This window comes from Monodon monoceros, unplaced genomic scaffold (genome assembly GCF_005190385.1).
Source record: "Monodon monoceros isolate NGI ecotype Baffin Bay Population unplaced genomic scaffold, NGI_Narwhal_1 Super_Scaffold_4, whole genome shotgun sequence".
Lineage (NCBI taxonomy): Eukaryota > Metazoa > Chordata > Mammalia > Artiodactyla > Monodontidae > Monodon > Monodon monoceros.
In genome coordinates this window covers 32,223,222-32,244,768 of record NW_021703781.1, presented here as the reverse complement: position 1 = coordinate 32,244,768, position 21,547 = coordinate 32,223,222, and the positions used below count along the sequence as shown (strand labels likewise).

At 49.5% G+C, this 21,547-nt stretch overlaps 1 protein-coding gene across 1 annotated transcript; it reads right to left on the bottom strand.

Annotated features, from left to right (window-relative positions):
- Nucleotides 1-8,519: 8,519 nt before the first annotated feature.
- CUNH10orf99 (chromosome unknown C10orf99 homolog) lies at nucleotides 8,520-17,397 on the bottom strand. The gene is made up of 3 exons (XM_029244918.1): nucleotides 17,288-17,397; nucleotides 15,283-15,372; nucleotides 8,520-8,668 (listed from the first exon to the last, which is right to left on the bottom strand). The coding sequence occupies exons 1-3, from the start codon at nucleotides 17,355-17,357 to the stop codon at nucleotides 8,583-8,585; spliced, it is 246 nt and encodes an 81-aa protein (XP_029100751.1). The 5' UTR covers nucleotides 17,358-17,397; the 3' UTR covers nucleotides 8,520-8,582.
- Between the last annotated feature and the right edge of the window lie 4,150 nt (nucleotides 17,398-21,547).

The following is a 21,547-nucleotide window of genomic DNA, read 5'->3' as shown; positions in this document are numbered from 1 at the left end:
CCTCTGTGACTGTCAGGGAGTTTGCCACTCTCTTTGAGGCTGACTGTAAAACAGCGGCAGGGCAAGGGCGCAACCTCAGCGCGGAAGGATCCCTCCCACTAGTCTCTAGGAGAAATGAGGGCGGGGCAGAAAGGGGGTGGGTGGGCTCTGGGAAGGGCACGGCCTGAAAAATCCAAATCGACTCCAGGGATGTGTCCCTGAAGGCTTTGGGGGTGAGATTTGCGGTTGGGAAAGGGGCAGATGGTGAGGGTTTATCAGGACCACCTCTCTGAGATCTCAACCCATTCCTGTTCTGCACCCCCCAGGCCAGGCTAGCTCTCCCAGAGGGTCTGATTACTAGTCTGGTCGCTAGTGGGGGTCCACGTGTGTGGTGGACGGCAGAGAGGGCCTTCAAGTCTCTAGTAAGGTGGAAGGCAGAGATTGCCAGGCAGCAGGCTAGCCTCCCTCCCCATCTGCAGTGCCCAGTTGTGACCATGGAGAAGCAGCAGACCCACGCACGCCTTGCAAGGAAGGGCGAACTGTTTGAAAGCAGATTCAAGCCCCGTGATGGGACAGACTTGCTAACAGAGCTGGCCAACACAGGTATGGACTGTCCCAGGAGGGGTGAGCTTCCCGTCCCTGGAAGACGTTTAGGCAAGCGAGGTGCTGCTATGGGGGCCCCGGGTGCTGACAGCTGGGAGGAACACTTAAGCTCAGGAGCCTTCCTGGTTGCTGATAAGTTTCCCTGGGCTGGACCTTCACTTTCTTGCTCAGACACCAGCATCTGGTTGAAGAAGCAGCCTGTTCTCCTTATATTCACAGGGTGTACAGGGCGGACACTTCAGGCCCGAGCTTGGTCACTCTCAAGGATATCCTTGGGAGGGTGTGGCCACAGACAGAGAAGACCCCTTTATGTGCTCCCCAGAGAGGCTGGGGTCCCAACATTTCCTCCCCAAGGGCATTCACAGGAGTAGAGCATCCCCCATCCCCCAGGCCAGTCCCCCTCCATCTACTGTTAGCAAGAGTTAGGGATTCAGGCCAAGGAGAAGATGAATGAGCAGTCCCAGAGTGTTTGGCAATATTCAGGCCCAATTAACCAAAACCCTTCATGTTGAATCCCCTCGGGCTTGGCCCTATCACTGAAAAGGTGCACTTTATTTATTTTTTGAAAAGGTATAACAGTTTTTTTATTTTATTTTATTTATTGAAGTATAGTTGATGTACAATATTACATAAGTTACAGGTGTACAATATAGTTATTCAAAATGTTTAGAGGTTATACTCCATTTATAGTTATTATAAAATATTAGCTACTTTCCCTGTCTTGTACAATATATCCTTGTAGCTTATTTTATACTTAATAGTTCGTACCTCTTAATTCCTTACCCCTATATTGCCCCTCTCCCCTCCCCTCTCCCCACTGGTAACCACTAGTTTGTTCTCCGTATCTGTGAGTCTGCTGGAAAGATGCACTTTCACTTGCACAGACATTCCTGCATCTTTCGTGTTACAAAATGCTGGGACAAAGCTAGGGCAAGCATTCCCTGTGTTCTACACAGAGTTGAGGAGACTGCGGCTCTCTGTAGATCACCCAGTGAGCTGGAGGCACAGACAGGGTTTTCTGGGGCAAGTGTCAATGTGCTGAGAAAAGCCAGCTCTCCCTGTGTCCCATCTGCCCACCTCCTCACCAGTGGTTGTGGTGCTTTTGACTTCTTTCTCCTCAGTTCACTCAGTCAACAGACTTGTACTGGAGAGGGATAGAGAAGGAGTACCCCACATGCCGTGTGTGTGTGTGTGTGTGTGTGTGTGTGTGTGTGTGTGTGTGTGTGGTGTGATTGTCCCTGCTTTCGAAAGGAAGAAGTTAAAGCACAGAAAGGGTAAGTCACTTGCCCAGGCTCACACAGCCAGTGAGGGAAGGAGTCTGGATTCACACCCAGTTTGGCCTGGCTGTAAAAGTAGTTGAAACTCTTTCCATGGTAGAGGAAGATGACCGTGGAGCTCCTGAAGCTTCAGCTCCTGAGCCCCTTTCTCACACGTCCTTCCAGAGCCCTAATTTTGTATTTGTAGTTTATATTCTTCTGTCCCCCTTCAGTTGTACAGGTTCAGATCTGCTATAGTGACTAGTGGCCTCGTTTGCCTGGGACTGAGGGGATTTCTGGGGTACAGGACTTTCAATGCTAAAACCATTAAAGTTTGACTTAAACGGGAATGAGTTAGTCACTCTAGACCGGCCCCTGTCCTCAAACAAATCATCTGAGAACCTAGGAAAACAGCAGCTCTTTATGGAGGTTCTCACCATGGACCCTGATCTTGACCTTGTGGTGCTGAGGGTCTGGAAACTGCCTGGAGGGCTCAGTTTCTCATAGCTGGGAAGGAAAGTCCCACCTGCCATGAGACATGGGGCTTGGCCCTCACTCAAAGACCCCGGGCAGTCTCGGGCACACCCGTCACCTTATCCTCCACGGGCCCATCACCCCTGCATGATGACAAGCTCCCTCTCCCCTGGGCCTCCTCACCATGGCACCTGCTGTGAAATACCAACTCAGGTCATCTCTAGGTCAGGTTCTGAGAGCTCTTCCTCAGGTAGATGTAAAACAGCTGGTCCCGCTGTTAGCAAGTGGGAATTCGAGTGCCAGCTGCCAGACTGGACATGCACGTGTGTTCTAGCCCCATGTGCCAGCATGTCACCCCAGGCTCTTGTGACCTCTTCGATCGTATCTGATCTGAGCGTGCTAACCCGCGGTGCCTTTGCCCACATACATGCACGCACATTCACACAGCTGCCCGAAAACACACGAGTTCTAGTCCTACTTGCAGACCCATTTGTGCACACATGCGTGCACAGCCAGCGGATCGCTCACATCTCCTCATTTAAACACGCATGCCCAGGTCGCGTGTGTGCACCTGCACTAGGGGAGGTTGGGCAAGGAGCGCTCTCAGCTCTTTCTGTTGTTGAGCAGCAGAGGCCTGCTTTCGGGCTCATGTTCCTAATGACTCTGATCTAGGAGGGGGAAAGGGTTGGTCTCCAGCACCCTGCTACTGCCCCAGCTGTCTGGGATGAGACCGCCTGGCAGACTAATGTCTGCCCTGGAACTTGGCATCCTGAGCTGATCTGTTCAGTTGCCAAGTTCCAACAAAATGACTGCTCATGACAGGGAAGCCATGGCCCAGGATGGGATTTGGTACTGAGCGTGAAGGCATAGGGTCAGAGGATGTACCTTCTCTGGACACGACTGTGAGGTCCCACCTATCCCAGCCCAGGTGAGGTCCTGAGGACTGTCCTCTACAGGTCTGGGTCAGGTATACCCACCTGGCTGGAATTTGGGAGTCCCTCCCTACAGCAGTGGGCTCTGTGGGGCTGGGGAGTCCTGGACATTATCTACTCTGAAATGTGGCCACTCTCTGACCCCTTGCTGTGTCCAGGCCAGGTATAAGGTGGCTGCCTCAGTGTCCTTTGACATGGGGATGGCATTCTTCCTCTTATCTAAGACCTGACTTGTTCCCCTAACTGAGAGACTCTGCAGGAATCTGGGGCTGCCACCTATTCCCCCAGTCTCCATCTAGCTGGAACTAGTACCCACTTGCTGGGATTCCTGTGTCTCAATGCTGGCTCTTGGTCACTGTGGCATTCACACAGGTGGGCAGAAACTCCAGTCCTGGCGTTGCCTATTTTCACCCTATAGCAGTCTCCTTTGCTATCTCAGCCTGCCAGATGGCTGAGCCTGGGTAGGGGATATTCCCAAGAATGTCTTCTCCTCCAGAGAGTAGTATGCTTCTGTCCCCAGACAGAACTGGTCCTTACTTGGGACCTTGACAGGGCCCTTAAAAGAATTTAGTGCTGTAATCTGTCTGCTTTGGTGTCTCCTCCAGAGTGCCGTGAATCATTTAGGGGAGAGACCATGTTTCATGCATAGGTTACTTCAGTATCCACATAGGTCCTGTCCCACAATAGATCCTTGATGAGCAGCTGTTGACTCGCTGAATGATGACTGAATAAATGAATGAATGAAGAGACACCTGACAGTGTCATAAGTCTTGGTTCTTGGTCCTAGTCAACAACTGACCCTCTTCAGGTCTTTGACATTCTCCCTCCCCCTCCACGCATCCATAAATGGGTAGGCTGAAGTAGCCAAAGGGTATACACTGAAATGCCTGCTGAGCCAGGCAGGATGTGGAAAAGTGTGAAATGGCTGAGGGAAAGGCAATAGGGAGTGGTGGGAACTACTGCACACGTGTAAGCGTCCATATCTATAGCGTATTTAAACATTGAGTTGAACAAGTGAAATGGTGGCATTTTGATGTGGAAAAGGTCTGACATCTTGTAATTTGATAAATTCCACCCTCTGGTTCATACTTTGCAAATCCTGAGGGTCAGGGCAGTTTGACAGATTAAACAACAGATGAACCAAAGACCTCTTCCAGTGATGGAGCTGTTGATAACAAGCCTGCCACCTGCCTCTGGACCTGGCCACATGTTACCAGACTGCTTGTAAACAGGCAAGGTCCAACCACCACTTGGGAAACCAGACTAGATACCTAGACACACCCATATCCTAAAGGTTTTATGACGCTTCCACCGCAGGGCAAGTGGCTCTGGAGTCAGTGGGAGGGAGTCACATGTGGGGTCCTGCGTGAACATTAACCAGCTGGGACTCTAGAAAGTGGTTTGCCCTGGATAGTTGGCCCAGAGATAAGCTCAGAGATGAGTCAGCAGAGTGGGTGGGCACACAGGGCTGTAAAATGCATGTGGTTTCCAACAGGAGGTTCTGTGATAGCTGGGGATGGAACTGGTCCCGGAGGACCTAGTCTTTTTTTTTTTTAATTTTACTTTAATACATACATAATTTTATTGCAAAGATGTGATCAATAAAATGTTTTTCAAACACAAAAATTATTACATTTGGATAACATTTTATGGGGAACTGGAACATAAATATAAGTTGTAAAAGAACAGTGTAGAATTACCGAATGTTAAAGAGCTCATTCATATAATTTTTTTTTGAATTTTATTTTATTTATTTTTTACACAGCATCCCTGTATAAAATTCTCCACCATCCCTGCCCACTACTTTCCCCCCTTGGTGTCCATACGTTTGTTCTCTACATCTGTGTCTGTTTCTGCCATGCAAACCGGTTCATCTGTATACCATTTTTCTAGATTCTACATATATGCATTAATATACGATATTTGTTTTTCTCTTTCTGACTTACTTCACTCTGTACCTGAAGACCTAGTCTTGAACGGGGGTGGAGAGGGGGAGAGTTCTGGATCCGTTTAGTTTGGTGGAAACAGATCTGGGATGACAGTTCGGCTTCTATTTCAGAGCCAGACATTTCTCATTTCCTCTCCCTAACAGCCCTCTGTGACAGGCAGTCTTGGCCTCATTTTCCAGATGGGGAACCTGAGACTCTGAGAGGTCGTCTGACCTCCCTGATGTCATACAGTCAGCCATCACCTGAACCCAAGTCTGTCTGGGAAGCCTGTGCTCTGTCAACTACACTAGGGGTCCCACCAAGTCAGGGAGTGTGGGCCCCTTCAGTTACCATGGAGACTGCACACTTTCTCTAGTGACACTACTGTAACCTGCCAGTGTGTTTAGATTCTTCAAGGAGTCAATTAAGGCAACAGAAGAATTCCAGTTTTATAACGTAAAGTCATTTCCAGATGTCTGGGTTTTCTTCGTATCCTCTTAGGGTCCCTGTGAGCCTTGAATAGCCTTATTCATAAGACATTCCCTGTCAACTCAATACCCTTTGAGGGTTAAGTTCTTCCATCAAGTTTAAAAGCCCGTGTCACAAGTTCTGGAGAGGGCATCCCACAGGTGAGCGTGGGAAGGAGAGTGTTTGGCATTTGGACAGCGTCCGGCTCTGCATGGGCACCTCTGTTTGCTTGGGAATTGGTCTCAGTCTTTCCCTTGCTCCTCAGAGGAAGGACAGATGGGGCAGGGTGGGCGGACAGGTGCAGGGTCCTCAGCTCCTTTCTGTGCCTCCCACTTTTGGCCTGGGCTGCTCTGAGGGCTGGTGTCCCTGGAAGCCCCTCTGGGTCACTGTCCATCTGGCCCAAGGCTGGTCTCTTTCTGGCACTCACCTCCCCCAGGCCAGTGGCTCAGAGCTGCGGGGACTGCATTCCTGCCCCTCAGAGACAGCCTCCTCCCAAGGGCCAGGTTGTGTCTTCCTTTTATTTGTGTACCTTAAATGACTTCCCTAGTGCGCCCTCAAAGATGCCGAGGCTTCTGCGGTTGTGCTTTCCTGAGGAATTGTTGGCCTTCGAATTGTTCCTCCTGTTGACTCTTGAGCACGCGTGTTTAGTTTCGTGTGAGTGTTTTCTTTATCTTCTCTTGGGTAGGGTGGGGTGTGGTGGAGCGGAGAGGAGATGGGTGAGGGACGAGGATCTGGAATGGCCAGCTCCCCCATTGCTGGGCGGCGAGGGGTTCACCTTGCCAGAGAGTTCCTGGTGAGAGTCCCACACAGCGCAGGAAATGTCCACTGTGGACTTGGCCCCCAGCCCATACACTTACCGAGCCTCAAGGCTGCTCCACTGCTGTTCAGAAGCCCCTGGAATCCTTCCCCTGTGTCCCTCCCCTGCTGTTCTGCCTTCGTTCCAGCTCATTCCATCTCTTCCTGATGGTCCTTCCTACCTGCGTTCTCTCCTGCTCACAGACAAGCTCTGGCTCTCCATCGTCCTCAGGATAAGCTCTAAATATCTGATAACATTTGGGTGCTCTCATGGCCCCAGACTGAAAACTCCACTTCCCTTTTGTCCCGTGATTTTGCTGTCCAGTTGCTAGATTCTTCTCAAACACTCAAGTCTTTACCCCTGCTTCACCCTAACACACACACACACACACACACACGCACACACGCACACACGCACACACACACCCATTCTCCCGCTGGGACTCTCCCATAACTCAGTGCAAGCATAAGCTCCTCCTTTTTTCACGTCCATTCCCGTGCCTGGTTCTCTGTTCTTGCCTCACAACTGCGTGACGATTTCTCTGCCCTCGAGGACCATATTTGCTCAGCTCTGAGCCTCACAACTCACACCGTCTGACCATTACCTACCCCCAGGAATGGGTGACTGAGTGAGTGAGTGAATGAGCTCGCAAATGAAGTTCCTGGAAGGAAGGCAAAGGTCTGTCCTAGGACAAGGTAGGGACTTTGAGCTTGCCCTAGGACCGTTGTCCCCATTGCCCAGGGCCAGGGAAGCTCTGCCTATCAGCCTCGCACCTGGTGGGCCTGGACTTCTCAGACGTGCCTGTGGGATGACGTGGGGAGGGCCTTCTCACCTTGCCGGGAGAATCAGATTAGAAGGCATTTACTGAGGGATAAGCCTCTTAGACCTGGGCCATCTGTTCCCTCTGAGCCTTCTCTCCGCAGTTCTGTGTTCACTTGGGCATAAACACTCCCCTAGGGTGGGGGGCAGGGAAGGCAGGGGCTTCCCGGAACCAAGCTCCTCTGTGTGCCAGGCCTCTTGTGGGCATTTTACAGCTGTCTACTTGCCGGAGCCTCATGTTAACCCTCTGAATAGGTTCTGGACTCTCCATCTTACAGACAAGGGAAACTGACTTGCCCAGGTCACACAAAAATCCTGGGGAGGACTGGGGTTTGAGTCCTGGTGCGTCGGACCAAGACCCTTGCTCTTGTCACTATTCCTCTCTCCCCCCTTTTGCTGGTTAGGGTGTGCTGTGAGGAAGGCGTGGCCTGCAGGAGAGACCTCAGGGTGTGGGGTTTCCTCTAGTAGAAAGCTGTGGCTCAGGCCCTACCACCAATTTTCTCAAGCAACCATGTGCTATGCATTTTGTTTATTTATTTACAATTCGTTTCTTTGAACGTTCTTTCCAGCAGATTCACATCGGGAAGTCAGGAAGGGGTTCCTTCAGGAGCCACGGGATGTGGGGCTTAGGTGTACTATCTCAGGACAGATGAACCTCTGCATGGCTGGTTGGCTGCTCTTGGGCTCCTGTTACTCTGCACCCTAGCAGGCTCGGAATTCTCCAGATTTGTAGCTGCCACAGGTCACGGTGGAGTCTTGACTATCAGCGTTCAAGGCGCCAGGTGGAGACTGAGGCCAGGTGGGCTGAACCTGGCACACAATAACTCTGAAGGTTGGTGGCATGATTGAGACCAGGATCTGGAGTTCTGGAACTTTCCCAGGGCCTTTGCTGCCCGACACGAAGCCCTCCAACGTCCCAGCTCACTGCCATGAAGGTTGAAAGGGGTTAGTGAAGCCCACTGATGCCTTCCTTGTATGTTTTGTGTCGCTGGATTTTATATCTCTGAGCCAGCATGAGCCCAGAGGGGCTAAGTTATTTGTCCAGGGCCACACAACAAGACAGGCATTCCAGGACTTTGACCTTTGAATCCATGTTGTGGTTTTCAGAAGATTCTGGTTCTGGCTTTTCTAAAAGGCAGCAATGAGCACAGTCCAACATGGCAGGCAAGAAATGTTGTGTTTAAGAGAAGAGGCTCAGGTTCATGGGCAGAGGCTTTGTCATCAGCCCCAACTTTGAGGGGAGTATCCTGGGGGAACCTAAGTCTTCTGGGTGTCTAAGGCACTGAGCATGAGGGTCTCGGCTATATGGAGCCTGTTTTGGGGAGCACTACACCTGTGGGAGTGCCCCAGGCACCACCCAAGAGTGGGGCTTTGGCTTGGACTTGCATGGTCTGCAGCTTCTCACATGGTGTCCTGGGAAGGAGCAGTGGGCAGACAAGACCAGACAAGAGGCAGAGAGGCAGACAGAGTCAAGGTGGGGGAGAGGGGAAAATACAGTTAAGATTAATTTTTAGATACAAATATTTTTTAAAAAAAAATTAAAGCAAGAGTCAGATCTTACACTCCTTCCTGGAGGCCCAGAGGGGGCTTTTCATTGCAAACATGACCAGCCCAGGCTATTTCTATCCCAGCAGGCAGTAATCTGATTTACAGGCAGAAGATGGAGAGAAGGTAGTTTATCTGTTCAACTGTCTGTCAAGAGCAGAGTCCACTAAAGCTGAGGGGTCTGGAAGCCTTGTTTCTGATGGCGGTGGTGGGAGGGTTCACCCACACCTACTTGCAGGCCCTTCGACCCTCAGGCTGTCTCCTCCCTGTCTCAGGCAATATGTGTCTCATCTTCTGACAAACCAGTCCCATTTATGGGAGGCATAATCCATAAGGAAAAAAAAAACCTGCATGCATTAAGCTAGTCTTCATAGTTTTTTGTTTTTTAAGATTTTTTGATGTGGACCATTTTTAAAGTCTTTTATTGAATTTGTTACAATATGGCTACTGTTTTATGTTTTGGTTTTTGGCCACGAGGCATGTGGCTTCTTAGCTCCCCGACCGGGGATCGAACCGGCACCCCCTGCATTGGAAGGCCAAGTCTTAACCACTGGACTGCCAGGGAAGTCCCCATAGTTTTTATTAAAGTAATTAATTAATTAATTAATTAATTTTTTGACTGCCTTGGGTCTTTGCTGCTGCACCCTGGCTTTCTTTAGTTGTGGTGAGCGAGGGCTACTCTTGGTTGTGGTGCGCAGGCTTCTCGTTACGGTGGCTTCTCTTGTTGCAGAGCACGGGCTCTAGGTGCACAGGCTTCAGTAATTGTGGCTTGCAGGCTCAGTAGTTGTGGCGCACGGGCTTAGTTGCTCCATAGCATGTGGGATCTTCCTGGAGCAGGGCTTGAACCCGTGTCCCCTGCATTGGCAGGTGGATTCTTAACCACTGCGCCACCAGGGAAGCTCCGTAGTTTTTGTTATCTATCTATTTATTTATTTATTTTGGACGCACTGGGTCTTTGCTGTGTGCAGGCTTTCTCTAGTTGCAGTGAGCCGGGGCTAATCTTCGTTGTGGTGTGTGGGTTTCTCATTGCAATGGCTTGTCTTGCTGTGGAGCACGAGCTCTAGGTGTGCGGGCTTCAGTAGTTGTGGCACGGGATCAGTAGTTGTGGCCTGCCGGCTCTAGAGTGCAGGCTCAGTAGTTGTGGTGCACGGACTTAGTTGCTCCACAGCATGTGGGATCTTCCCAAACCAGGGCTCGAACCCGTGTACCCTGCATTGGCAGGCGGATTCTCAACCACTGCACCACCAGGGAACTCCCCATAGTTTTGTTTTTAATAGCACAAAAAAATTCTGGAAACAATCTGAATATCCTATGGTAGAGAACTGGTTAATTAGTAAATGGTACCTCGTGATGATGGAAATGTTTAACAGTGATAAAACCCTGTGATTATGAAGACTATATAGCATCATGAAGAAAAATGCTTACAATGCAATGTTAATTTTAAAAATTAAAAAATGAGGTACAATAAAAATAAAACTAGGTAAGCATGTTTGTATAAAAAAAAAGGAAACACAAATGAATGAGGAGGGTTATTAAATTATGGTAATGAAATTCTTCTTTTTCCTGTTTTCATTTCTGGATTATTATTATATGCAAGGTGGTATGATTGTTAAGAACATAGAATCTGGAGCCAGATTATTTGGATTCAAAGCCCAGCTCTGCCACTTACTTACCCACCCTAGCTGGGTGACCTTCAACAAGTTACTAAACCTCTCTGTGCTTTGGCACCTCATCTGTAAAAATGAGGATAGCAAAAGTATCTAACTCTTAGGATTATTGTGAGGGTTAAATGAGTTAGCAGATGTAAGTGCTGCAGAGTAATTGCTATATAATCACTAGCTATATGAAAAATAAATTTAATTATCATAATTCATCCATAGCTTCATCTCTTAATCATAAATAAGTGCTAATATTGGTGTAATTTTCTCTTTTTCTTCCTATTTGAAAGTGCTTTTGCCTTTCCATAGTGATAACCATAGTAATATACACTGTAAACTACTCCTTTCTATTAGTATCATATTGTGAGAGTTTTCCACCAGCATTTTTGACGGAGAACCATGATTTCCTGATCACTGTTTCCCCTCCACCCCCTGTCCCCACCCTCAGGCCCCAAGATTCTCTTCTGTGGCTCCTACAATAAATACTGCAGTTAACTGACTGCAAATATGGGTGCAATTCTCCACCCTCCTTTTGCAATGTGACTTTGCAGCTTCTCTCATCATGATAAGGGGTCTATTTCCCTGCTGCTTGAATCTGGCCTGGTGACTTGCTTTGACCAAGAGAATGCAGTGGAGATGAAGGTGGACCAGTTCTGAGGCCTGAAGAGGCCTTAGGTACTTCCACTCACATAGGAGGAGCCCTGCAGCCCCACGTAGACAAGTCTGAGTTTGCCTTGTTGGAGGATGAGACACCATGTGGAAGAGAGTCCATTTGCCCAACTGAGACCATCCTAGCTTCAGACCACCAACCCCCAAACATGTGAGAGAGCCCAGCCAAGCTCAGCAGAAGTGCCTGTCCAACCCTTGGAAGAATGAATGAGCCCAGCCAAGACGAGAAGAACCATTCAACTGACCTGTTGACACATGGAAAATGATAACTACTTATTGTTTTGGGCCACTGAAGTTGGAGGTGTTTTGTTATGCAGCCGTGGCTGACAGGTATAATCACAAGGAGCAAGACTGCTGATCTGAGTCCCTCTGATTGGTCCACTGGGCAGTATGGGCTGGGCACCTTCTCCACCTCCTCCTTTCCTGCATCCATTGTACTGAGCCCTTGTGTCCACCCTGCTACCACCCAAAGTTGCCAAAATTCTCAAGTCATCACACTCGTGGTCCTCAGTGGGTAACCTTTGTCTCTGCAGTCTGGGCTCCTTTCTGAAGACAGTGGCAACCCCACGGTGGGGAAGAAATCTCTCTGTGTCCCTTTCAGCCCCTGTCTCCCACTATGGGTCAAGTCATTTTGCTGGGCTTCAAAGCAGCGAGGGTGGCACGGAGCTCTCAGGTCTCGGGAAGTCTGTGGGATAGGCAGGCACACTCTCAGACTCGAGGGACCCTCCCACAAGGCCGCCCCGGCCTTCCCCAGGAGCTCCCTCTCACTCACAGCCTCAGGACACATGGATGGAGGGCAGCTTGACAGAGTCCCCAGGGTCACAGAACTTCCCAGCTGGTGGGGTCTAGACAGCTGTCAGTCTGACCCCAGCCTAAACCTGAGGTTCCTCAAGTGCTAACAGAATCAACAAATTGAACATTCCTTTTAAAAGTGCTGCCATATAGATTGCTACAAACTTTTCAAATGCTTTATAGAAAGCCCTTTTTTAGTAAATTGGTAAATGTGGTAAGTTCAGCAAATTGGCCACTCAGCACATTGATTTTTGACAATGGTTTTGTCAAATTGACCCAGAGTCCTGTGCCCACCTCTTCCTGTCACCGCCACGGTCCTAGAAGAGCACATAGGTTAAAGCCATGCTCAGGAAAGATGCCTTAGATTGGACGGTAGGTGATATTGTCCTGCGTGTGTCACAGCTGGTGATGTCAGCTCAGGGACATCCTCCAGGCTGCCCCAGGTTACCTTCTCTTTCGACAGACATGCGCAGACACTCCTATGTCAGTGAACTGGGATAGAGAGGCTGAATTCCCAGAGCCTGGCACACCCAGTGTCCCTGCTGTTGATTCCACAGTGTTGAGTGAGCCCCAGGGTCAGCTCTGGAAGATGGCGGGTGGAACCTCCAAGCCTGGGCGAGCTCAGACTTCCTCCACAGCCACGGGAGGGCAAGTTTATGGGGTAGCTGGTGCCAGGCCAATGCCTGGCTTTATAGTCACGACCCCATGGACAATGAGGTGATAGACTCTATGAAAATATAGAGTCCATTATTATACCCTTTCACAGGTGAGGAGACTGAGGCTTAGCAGAGCTGGGGTACCTGCTCAAGGGCGCACAGCTAGCCAGTGGTAGAGCTGAGATTCCAACCCAGATGGAACTTTCCTTCCAGAAAGTATGCAGTCTCCCTTGGGCACGCACATGTCTTCATAAGCGTGATGCTGGAAAGTTCTCTCTCTGGAGGAGAGCATTTGTTGCAGTGGAAGGAGGAAGACAGATCCAAGTTCCTGGCTCTGCCTCATAGTCTTTCTGAGCCTCAGTTTCCCAATCTGTAAAGTGGTGACCATGCTTCCCCAGGGTGGTTCCAAGGATTTAAATGAGACCGCATGATAGGGACCTAGTAAAAATGTGTTTTGCTCTTCTTGTTCTAAGTTGTTTGCAAATTCCTGCAATGGAATTTAAAAGACATATACACTACAAGAAATCCAGACTCAGCACGGGAGCCGTGCACTTAGATTATCCTAAAGTCTTGTGTGACTGAAAAAAGAGCTGCCCTTGTACTGTGCACAAGGAGTTAACCCAGCTGTTTTCTATGAACCGTGTGGGCTTGTCTGTGCGTGTGTACGTGTGTGCGCACGCACCATGCATCCTTAACTTCTCTTATGCTTGTTGTGATGAAAGAAATTTTCACAGGGAGTTCCCTGGTGGCCTAGTGGTTAGGATTCTGAGCTTTCACTGTCATGGTCTGGGTTCAATCCCTGACCGGGGGACTGAGATCCCACAAGCTGTGCAGCGTGGCCAAAAACTAAAAATTTTTTTCACATTTTGAGAAATAGGGAAGTCATTCTGGCTTATACGTGAGTTAACTTGAATTTTATGCTAACTAAAATAGCCTGTGTGTGGCCTTATCAAACATACATTGTACATCTCCTATGAATAGTAAAAGGGCACATTGACCAGAAGTAAAGAATGTCCATGTTTAAAATATAGATTAAATGCCCCTCTTCCTGGGATGCCAGGGCTGGTACTCCTTTGATTAGCATTCCTTCCCAGGTGCCAAGGTCATACTGAGTCGCTGTGTACATGCTGGTCTGTTCTTTTTTTTTTTGAAACCTTGAAGAAATGCAACCCTGACTTGTTTAATGTTCTTTGCTCTGACAAGATAAAAAGCTGTGCTGAAAACCCTGCTTCTCCACATTTTCTCAGAGTAATCTGGGAGGCGGGCTTCTGGGCTAGTCCTCAGTTTGGCTCAAATCAAACTATTTTCTATTCTTATTATTGATTGTTTATTGATTATCTTCATCGACAAGGGCCTCTGAGCAAGTCCATCCTGGGGAGGGGTTGCAGGGTCTGAGCATACCCTGCCCCTCCCCATGGGGAAGGACTCACACACCTCCTCCTCCAGGCTGGAGCCTCCGGGGAGAGCAGAGCTGCAGTCAGCCAGCCCAGGCCGGGACTCACACTGGGGCTCAGTGTGTGAGAAGTGGTTATTTTTACCCGGCCCCAGCGCCATGTGAGGCCAGTCTCAAAGGAGGGGCTGTCAGCTTCTCCAGAGAAGTGGCCCGAGGCTGAGTCGTGCAGCCTGCCTCTCTCCCTCTGCTTCACACCCAGGCCCCCGCCCGCCCCCAGCTTGGTGCACAGGACTCTTTGTAGCTGGGAGGGGTGTGGGAGCTCGGCTCTGATCACAGGTTCCCTGGGCCACGGCCCCAGAGGAGCCAGCAGGGCTGGGGCCTTCTCAGACTTCTGAGAGGGGGTCTTAGGCTGCAGGGGCGGTGGGGGGGGGGCAGGCAGGAACCCTGGGTTTGTGTCAGGCCTGGCTGGCTTTTGCCATGGAGGCTCTGCCAGGCCCAGGCTCTAGGACCCTCTTACCAAAGGCCAGCAGAGGTCCAGCTGTCCTAACCTTGCACCCCGGGTCAGGCAACTCCCATGCATCAGCCTGCCCTTGGCCTGGTGCCCCTGGCCTGGTGCCCCAGTCCTGGGAACTGGGTGCATGCAGCCCTCTGCTGGCCCGTCTCCCTCACTCCCCAGTCCCCTCCGGCCTTGGAGGAGAGGGCAGCCTTGCTCTTCGACACCTCGCCCTGGCAGGGAGCCCGGATCTGCACCTCTAGCCTGGCGCCTTGGACTGGTGCTGCTCGCCCACAGCTCTGGGACTCCCTGGACCTGTGTGCCCCATCCCCTGTGGTCACCCTGCCTCACTCACGAGGTCAGCCCTGCCTCAGTTCGTAGCTTCCGTGAGTGCCTCCAGACTCCCCCCACCCACTCTTGCCCATCTCCTGCCTGCTCACCTGCTGCTTCCCCTGCCTGCCCTGTCCCCTCCACACTCCGGGTGCCAGTTCCTTGTCTTTCTTCAGGTCGCACAAATGTCACCTGCTTTGATGCCTCCCACCCAGGGTAGGGGTCTTCCCCATCCCATTTTCTAATTGCATCCTGTTCTTTCCCTTGTAGGAATGTATTCAGTTCAAGGTGATTAATTGTTGACTTTTTTGGGGGGTCAGTTTCCCCCACTAGACGGGAAGCTCAGTGAGGGTGAGATCATGTCTGCTTGTGGCCCTTCCGCAAAAGTGCCTGATGTTCCCCAGGCACGGGGGCCAGGGGGTGCATACACGGCCTGTCTCACGGCCTCCCCAGAGCTTCTCCTTACACCTGGGCAGGTGCATGGTGCTTACTTTTCCGGGTCATCATGTCAGGGCCAGGAACTCGGGGACAGCAGGGCTTGCCTTTCCCGGGCTTGGCAGGATGACTCAGATGCCTTCTCCCTGAGGGCAGACACAGGAACAGAGACCCTCTCTTAGCGTGCTTGGGGACGCCAGGGACTGGGTCTGTGCAGGAGTGACAGGAGGGAACTTCAACTCCCAAGGCTGAGGGCTCAGGAATGTTTATTCAAGGAAACTCAGGATTGGCCAGGCTACCGGAGGGCCCGTGGGAAGAGTGGGCCTTGAGGTGATCTATTTTCCATAAATAAAAAAGTCAGGGCTTCCCTGGTGGTGCAGTGGCTGGGAGTCCGCCTGCCGGTGCAGGGGACGCGGGTTCGTGCGCCGGTCCGGGAGGGTCCCACATGCCGTGGAGAGGCTGGGCCCATGAGCCATGGCTGCTGGGCCTGCGCGTCCGGAGCCTGTGCTCCGCAACGGGAGAGACCACAGCAGTGAGAGGCCCGCGTACCGCAAAAAAAAAAAAAAAAAGCCAGTGTGGGGAGATACTCTGCCTCCAGAATACGTCTTCCTCATGTCCCTGTCCGAGTAACTGTTCAGCACCGTCACTCAGAAGTGTCTACGCCCTTTGACACAGTAATTCTCTCCCTTTGGTAATCTAACAAAATAATCCTCAACTTAGGAAATGTTTCATGTACACACATGATTTTTACCATATACTTAAAATAGTGCAAAGTTGTGACTCATTTGAATGTCTAAACATGTAAATTCATCACAGCACATTCACTTGATGGCAAGTTATACCTAAAAATATTAGTTAAATAACACCACTTTGGGGAATCTGCTAGATATACTCCTAAATGGATAGGAAACTTAACGAGGAAAGGTATTCATCTTCATTGAATTGTCATTGAGGTAACATTGGCAACCTCTAACTTTTCCAACAGAAGAGGTCTGATAAATTGCATTGCTATAGACTGTGTTTATGAGGAGCTCTCATCACTGTTTTCCATGTTGTATATGTGGCAATGTTCATTGCAGAAACTTTAGCAAACAAATACTTTCTATAATCCTACCGTGCAGACAGAGATGGTTGCTGTTGACATTCTGGTATAAATGCTTCCAGATTTCAATCATAAGTATTTTTGGTGACTATAATAATATAGTGATCAATAAAAGAGATACAAGATTGAACACACAGAGAGTTTTCAATTTCAAAGATGCTTGTATGCACACCGAAAAGAAATAAACAAAATGTTGAACATGGCCATTCTTGAGTCATGAAACTATGGGTGTTTTTCCCTCCATATTTATTTCTATATCCCCAAACTCCAATAAATGTTAAAATAACCATAATTGCTAAAACAAACAAACAAAAAAAAGTAGGCAGTTTTTAGAGGGTTAGGCAAGAGTAAAAGCTCAAAATATTCAGCTATCTGAATTGAGAAAGACAGAAGAGCTAAATAGTCATATCCACGGAGGTGCAAGGGCTGTTTCCCCCAGTTCCAAATGCACACGAACATGCCCCCCACCACATACTCTCATCCCATCTGTCTGCCACAGGTGTTTCTTGTGCGTGAGATTTGGGGGTGTTCAGACTCAGATGGTCTACTAGTTAATTTATTCATTCACTCAACACAGATTTTGCCCCAAGCTTCATGCACGTGTAATAGAGCGGCTCCAGAACTTCCAGCAAGGTAGGACTTCGGTGCACGAAGCAATCTAGCTGGCAGGTTGTGTGTCTGAGTGGTAAGCACACTGCTTTTATTTAGTTTTTGTGTGTGTGTCTGGGGAGCTGGGGCTGTGGATGGAGATTGCAGGGGTTTAAAACTCCCGAGCCACCCCCGGTGCTGCCACTGTGGATAGAGGTGCTGTACAGGTTCAGGGGTGACAGCCCGTCTTTCAGGGCCCAGGACTGCCTGTGAGGGCCTGCCCTCCAACATTTCCTGATTCCAATCTTCCCAGACGTGGGAATCCCTGTTCAGGGACCAGCACCTTGGGCGGGGGAGGGGGATAGTCCTACCTTTTGCGGAGAAGACGGACAAGCAGAGAAGCAAGATGCAGAGTAGGCTGGCGAGGGCTAGAAACCTCATGGTGGCCGGGTGGGAACGTCACGTCCCGGGGAGGCCGCTGTGCCGCAGAAGTCCTCCCTTGGGGCCACCGGGGACCTTTATAGAGTGGCAGAGAGAGAGGTGTTTCCTGGTGGGCAGGGCACCAGCAGCCTTGGAATTCTCATAAAGGGTAGAGTCAGCCCCTCCCAGGAGGAAAAAAACCTCAGCTTTTCGAGAAGTTGAGAGCATTTCATGAACTGTAAAACATAAAGCTATAAATGCCCAGCCCCAGGAAGGAGCTCCCGACAATGGCCTTAGAAAGCTCCTGGCAGGGAAGAGTCACTTCTCAGGGTTGAATATTAACTTTTAGTGTCAGTATTCATTCCATCAAATACAGATTTTCCTGTTCATTCCTTAGATGTGGCAGGGAGGCCCATAAAACCCCTTGCAAAGTCTCAGGGAAGAGTCTTGAGCAGTGAATGAAAAATAGGGAGCACAGTGCTAGGAATCAGATGACCTGGGTTTGAGTCCTGGCTCTGCCACATATCCGCAGTGTGTCCTTGAATTTGACGTTGAATAGCTTTGAATCTGCTTCCCGTCTGTGAAATGGGCACAGTGCTCTCTTTCCCACAAACCTGAACGAGGACATGTGTGAGGAGCCACCTGCGACATGGCAGATGCTTGTACGGCTGGAAAGGAGGGGGACCAGTGGCTGCACCTTGATGGGCGTTTAAGACGGTGATGAAGCAAAAGAACATGTCAGGTACAGAATCAACCTGAGCCAAGATGTGGAGAAAGAGAACATCCTACAACGGCAAGCATGGGGGAAAGTCGGCTGATGGTGCAGAAGCCTCAGGAGTCACCTTATCCATTGGACACACATCATGGGCTAGGCTGTGCACCTGGCCCCAGGGACACAGAAGACACTGCCTGGCTGGTCTCAGGGAGCTTCTCGTGGTGGAGGCAGTCATGCAGACACACAGAATTTGCATCTTCCCTTGTAATATTATGTCCATCTTGTCCTTTCATAAGTGTGCCCTTCTAACCAAAGAGCTGGTTCCCAGCCTTGAAGGGCAAGTGGGAAGATGGTACTATCAGGTTCAACGCTCTAGAATCATCCTGGCTCCCGGCAGTCAATTCAGACAGTCCCCACTGCCCGGAACTGGTTCTGTTCTCTTGCTAGAGATTAGATATTCAGGATAGATCACATGCTCAGACAGCTTAGTGAGCAAACTGTTTGCCAGGGGATATTTTGACAGTCAGCCTGTATGCTTTCATGTGTTCCCAAGAACCTTAAAACCAATCCACACAAAGAAACTGGTTGGGGCGCTTAAGGACCAAATGTCATACTGTGTTAGTCACCTGCCCAGCCCGGCCTGATTCCCTTTCCAGGCTGCATTCTGAATCCTGCTCTCTGTGGTGAGCGGGCAGTGGCCATGGTGGACGGTGTGGTCAGGAAGACCCAAGGGGTCTACCAAGGACAGTTCCAGAGCTGGGGCCCAGGAAATGCTTGAGGCGTGGCCATTGTACGAAGGAGGGTCAAGAAGAGGATGGGGCTTGTCTTGAGTCTCCATCCGTCAGCCCTCACGCTGTTTTTTCTTAGATTGCTTGTTATAGGTTCCTAAACCCAGCAAACTTTCCCAAAGATGCTTCCTGAGATTACAACCATGACCCACATCAAGGACTATTACCACTATTTTCTGGGGTCATTTAGGGTGCCACCACTGAGTTCTCTGGGCAACAGCCTACCTTTGGCTGCCACTCACTCGTTACCTGCTGTAACAAGTACTCTTTGGATTGGCATGGTTCCTTCTTCCTTTTGGCAAGCCATCATCAGAGGGGAAAAGAACAAGGTACTTGGGCAGAGGGGGCAGGGATTGGGCCAGATATTCAAGCTGAACTCTACCTGCTTAGCAGTGGTGCAGAAATTAGGAGAGAGTCCCAGGCTAGTGAAGAGAGAGATCCGTTTGGATACGCAGTCAAACAAAGCCAGGGCTTGGGTAATTTTCCCAGAACCCTCAGCCACTCAGCCACAGAGTCAGAAATAGACTCTGTTAGGTTAGGGTCTCAGTACAGCTAGGTTCTGTACTGCTAGGTTAGGTTAGGTTCTCAGTACAGCTTTTTGGGGGGCACTGAACAGCTAAGAACAGGAAGAACTTGTGATCTCAGGGGTCTTTTCCTTACACACTCACACATACAACTCACGGATTTGCAGGTATTCCCAGGACCATGTGTTTAATGGGAAGAGCAGATTCAGAGGTCAGAATTCGACCTGCTTTTTAAATGCTTCTAAAAAATTACTGAAGCAATCTATGATGCATTAATTTGAATAACACAGGGTATTAAGTATAAGTTCCATCCAAAACCCCACTCCCCAGAGACAATCCCTGTTCACAGATTTTCACCTGCTTTTTTTAACATTTCAAAGATAACTGTCAACTTCTTACTTTAAAAAAGGAAGAAACACCTCTGGCTCTTTAGAATATTTGAAATCTCATGTTGAGCTGAGAGAGGTGAAAATGAGAAGCATTTTAACAGGAACACCTGTTAGTTTTAAGCACATGCAGTTTGGGTACAAAAATAATCAAGTTTGAGGCTTTGAATCATTTCCAGAGATGATTTTTGAACACTTGGCAATCTTCCTGAGAAAAACATCTCCAGAGACACACCTAACGCACAGGGGAATTTACAAGGAAGAAAAAAATTTTCAAGTCAAATCTGTGATTTCTAAGGTCAATTAGGAAAATGCCTGGAGCCCTTTATGGTTAGAGCATTTTGACCCATGTCCCTCCTTCACTCTTGGCCACCATGCTCTTCTTTAAGGCTGCTATATGGGCCCTGTGATTGATCAGAAATGACTCTCCATCCTTTATTTGCTCAGGAAATTGCAGATCAGTTTATAATAGAGGGGCCAGCATCTGGTGTGATCCTTCAGTTGTCTTCTCATTTAATTCTCCTCCCACCTCAGGGATGCAGGCATTTCATTTCCATCTTACAACAAGGGAAAGGGAAGTTTTCCTTCACCTAAGTATGTTATGGCAACGTCTCACCTGGAACCAGGTGTGTTTGCCGCCAAATCAGAGGTTCTTTCCTGACAGTGGTACCATTAGAACTCATAAGTAGTTGAAAAGAATCCACTACGCTGAAGTTTAGCTTACACACTACCCTCAAATTGTACCAAAACCTGACAACTTCCTCTATTTTTTACAATGAATCTGAACTTCCTCATAAGCCTCCAACCCATTGGATCTCGCCTGCCCCTGGGTGTCCCACTGCTGGGGACAAGGCTGGTAAATTCAGGGTCTGTTGCCTCCACTTTCACCCTTGCTGGTCCCCTGGGTACTCAATGATGCTGTGAATCCACCCACTGTTACTCATGCCTCCCTCCCCACTGGTGTGGGCTACCCTGCCTCACCACGGTGGCTGCCAGCAGGCCTGCAGGCTCCTCCATGGGCATGTGCCACAATGTGACCTTCTCTTCCACACCACAAAGCCACCTGGGGAGGCTAGAAGGCACTGTGTTCTATCCTGTGGCCACCCCATGCTGGTGCTGGAACACCTGTGAAGCCACTATCTCTGAGTCCCTAAAGGGAATAGTCCCTTGGCTTTCTGCTCTCTCTCTGGAGTCCCTGGCCTTTTGCCTCCACCCCTTCACATCCACCCCATGGTCTTAGCCTGGAGTAGGGGACTCAGGATGCTTGCTTTCTATTTCTGTCTCCCTTGCTCCCCTACACTCATGAAAAGCACAGGCTCCATAGCCACATGATGCAGGTTCTCAGCAGAACACTTGGCAATCTTTAGCTGTGTGACCCTGGACAAGTTGCTCAACTTCTCTGTTCCTCAGTTTCTTTCCTTCTCAGTAAAACAGTAACTGAAGTTGGAGAGGAAGAGATCCCTTTGATGAAAGTGAATGCTAAAGCATCGTGCCCTATGAAAAGAAGTTTTTGTTATATTAGGCAGTCAGTTGTCAGCAGTGGGGAGCATAGCTTTCCCTCCCTTTTTTAATAACCTGTCTCCAAGAAATACCAATTCCCCAATTGTGCTCAAGGATGTATGACGCTTCTTTAATGTGGAACGATGACTGTCTTTTCTTGCCACGATTTGGGGCAAAGAAGAAATAAACACTGAAATTCAGGTCTAAAGGACTGATAGCAGATGGACTGATGGAGAAGGGTGAGAGGACCAGCAAAGCAAGTGCCACTGACTTGGGCAATGGGGAGGAAGGAGGATGC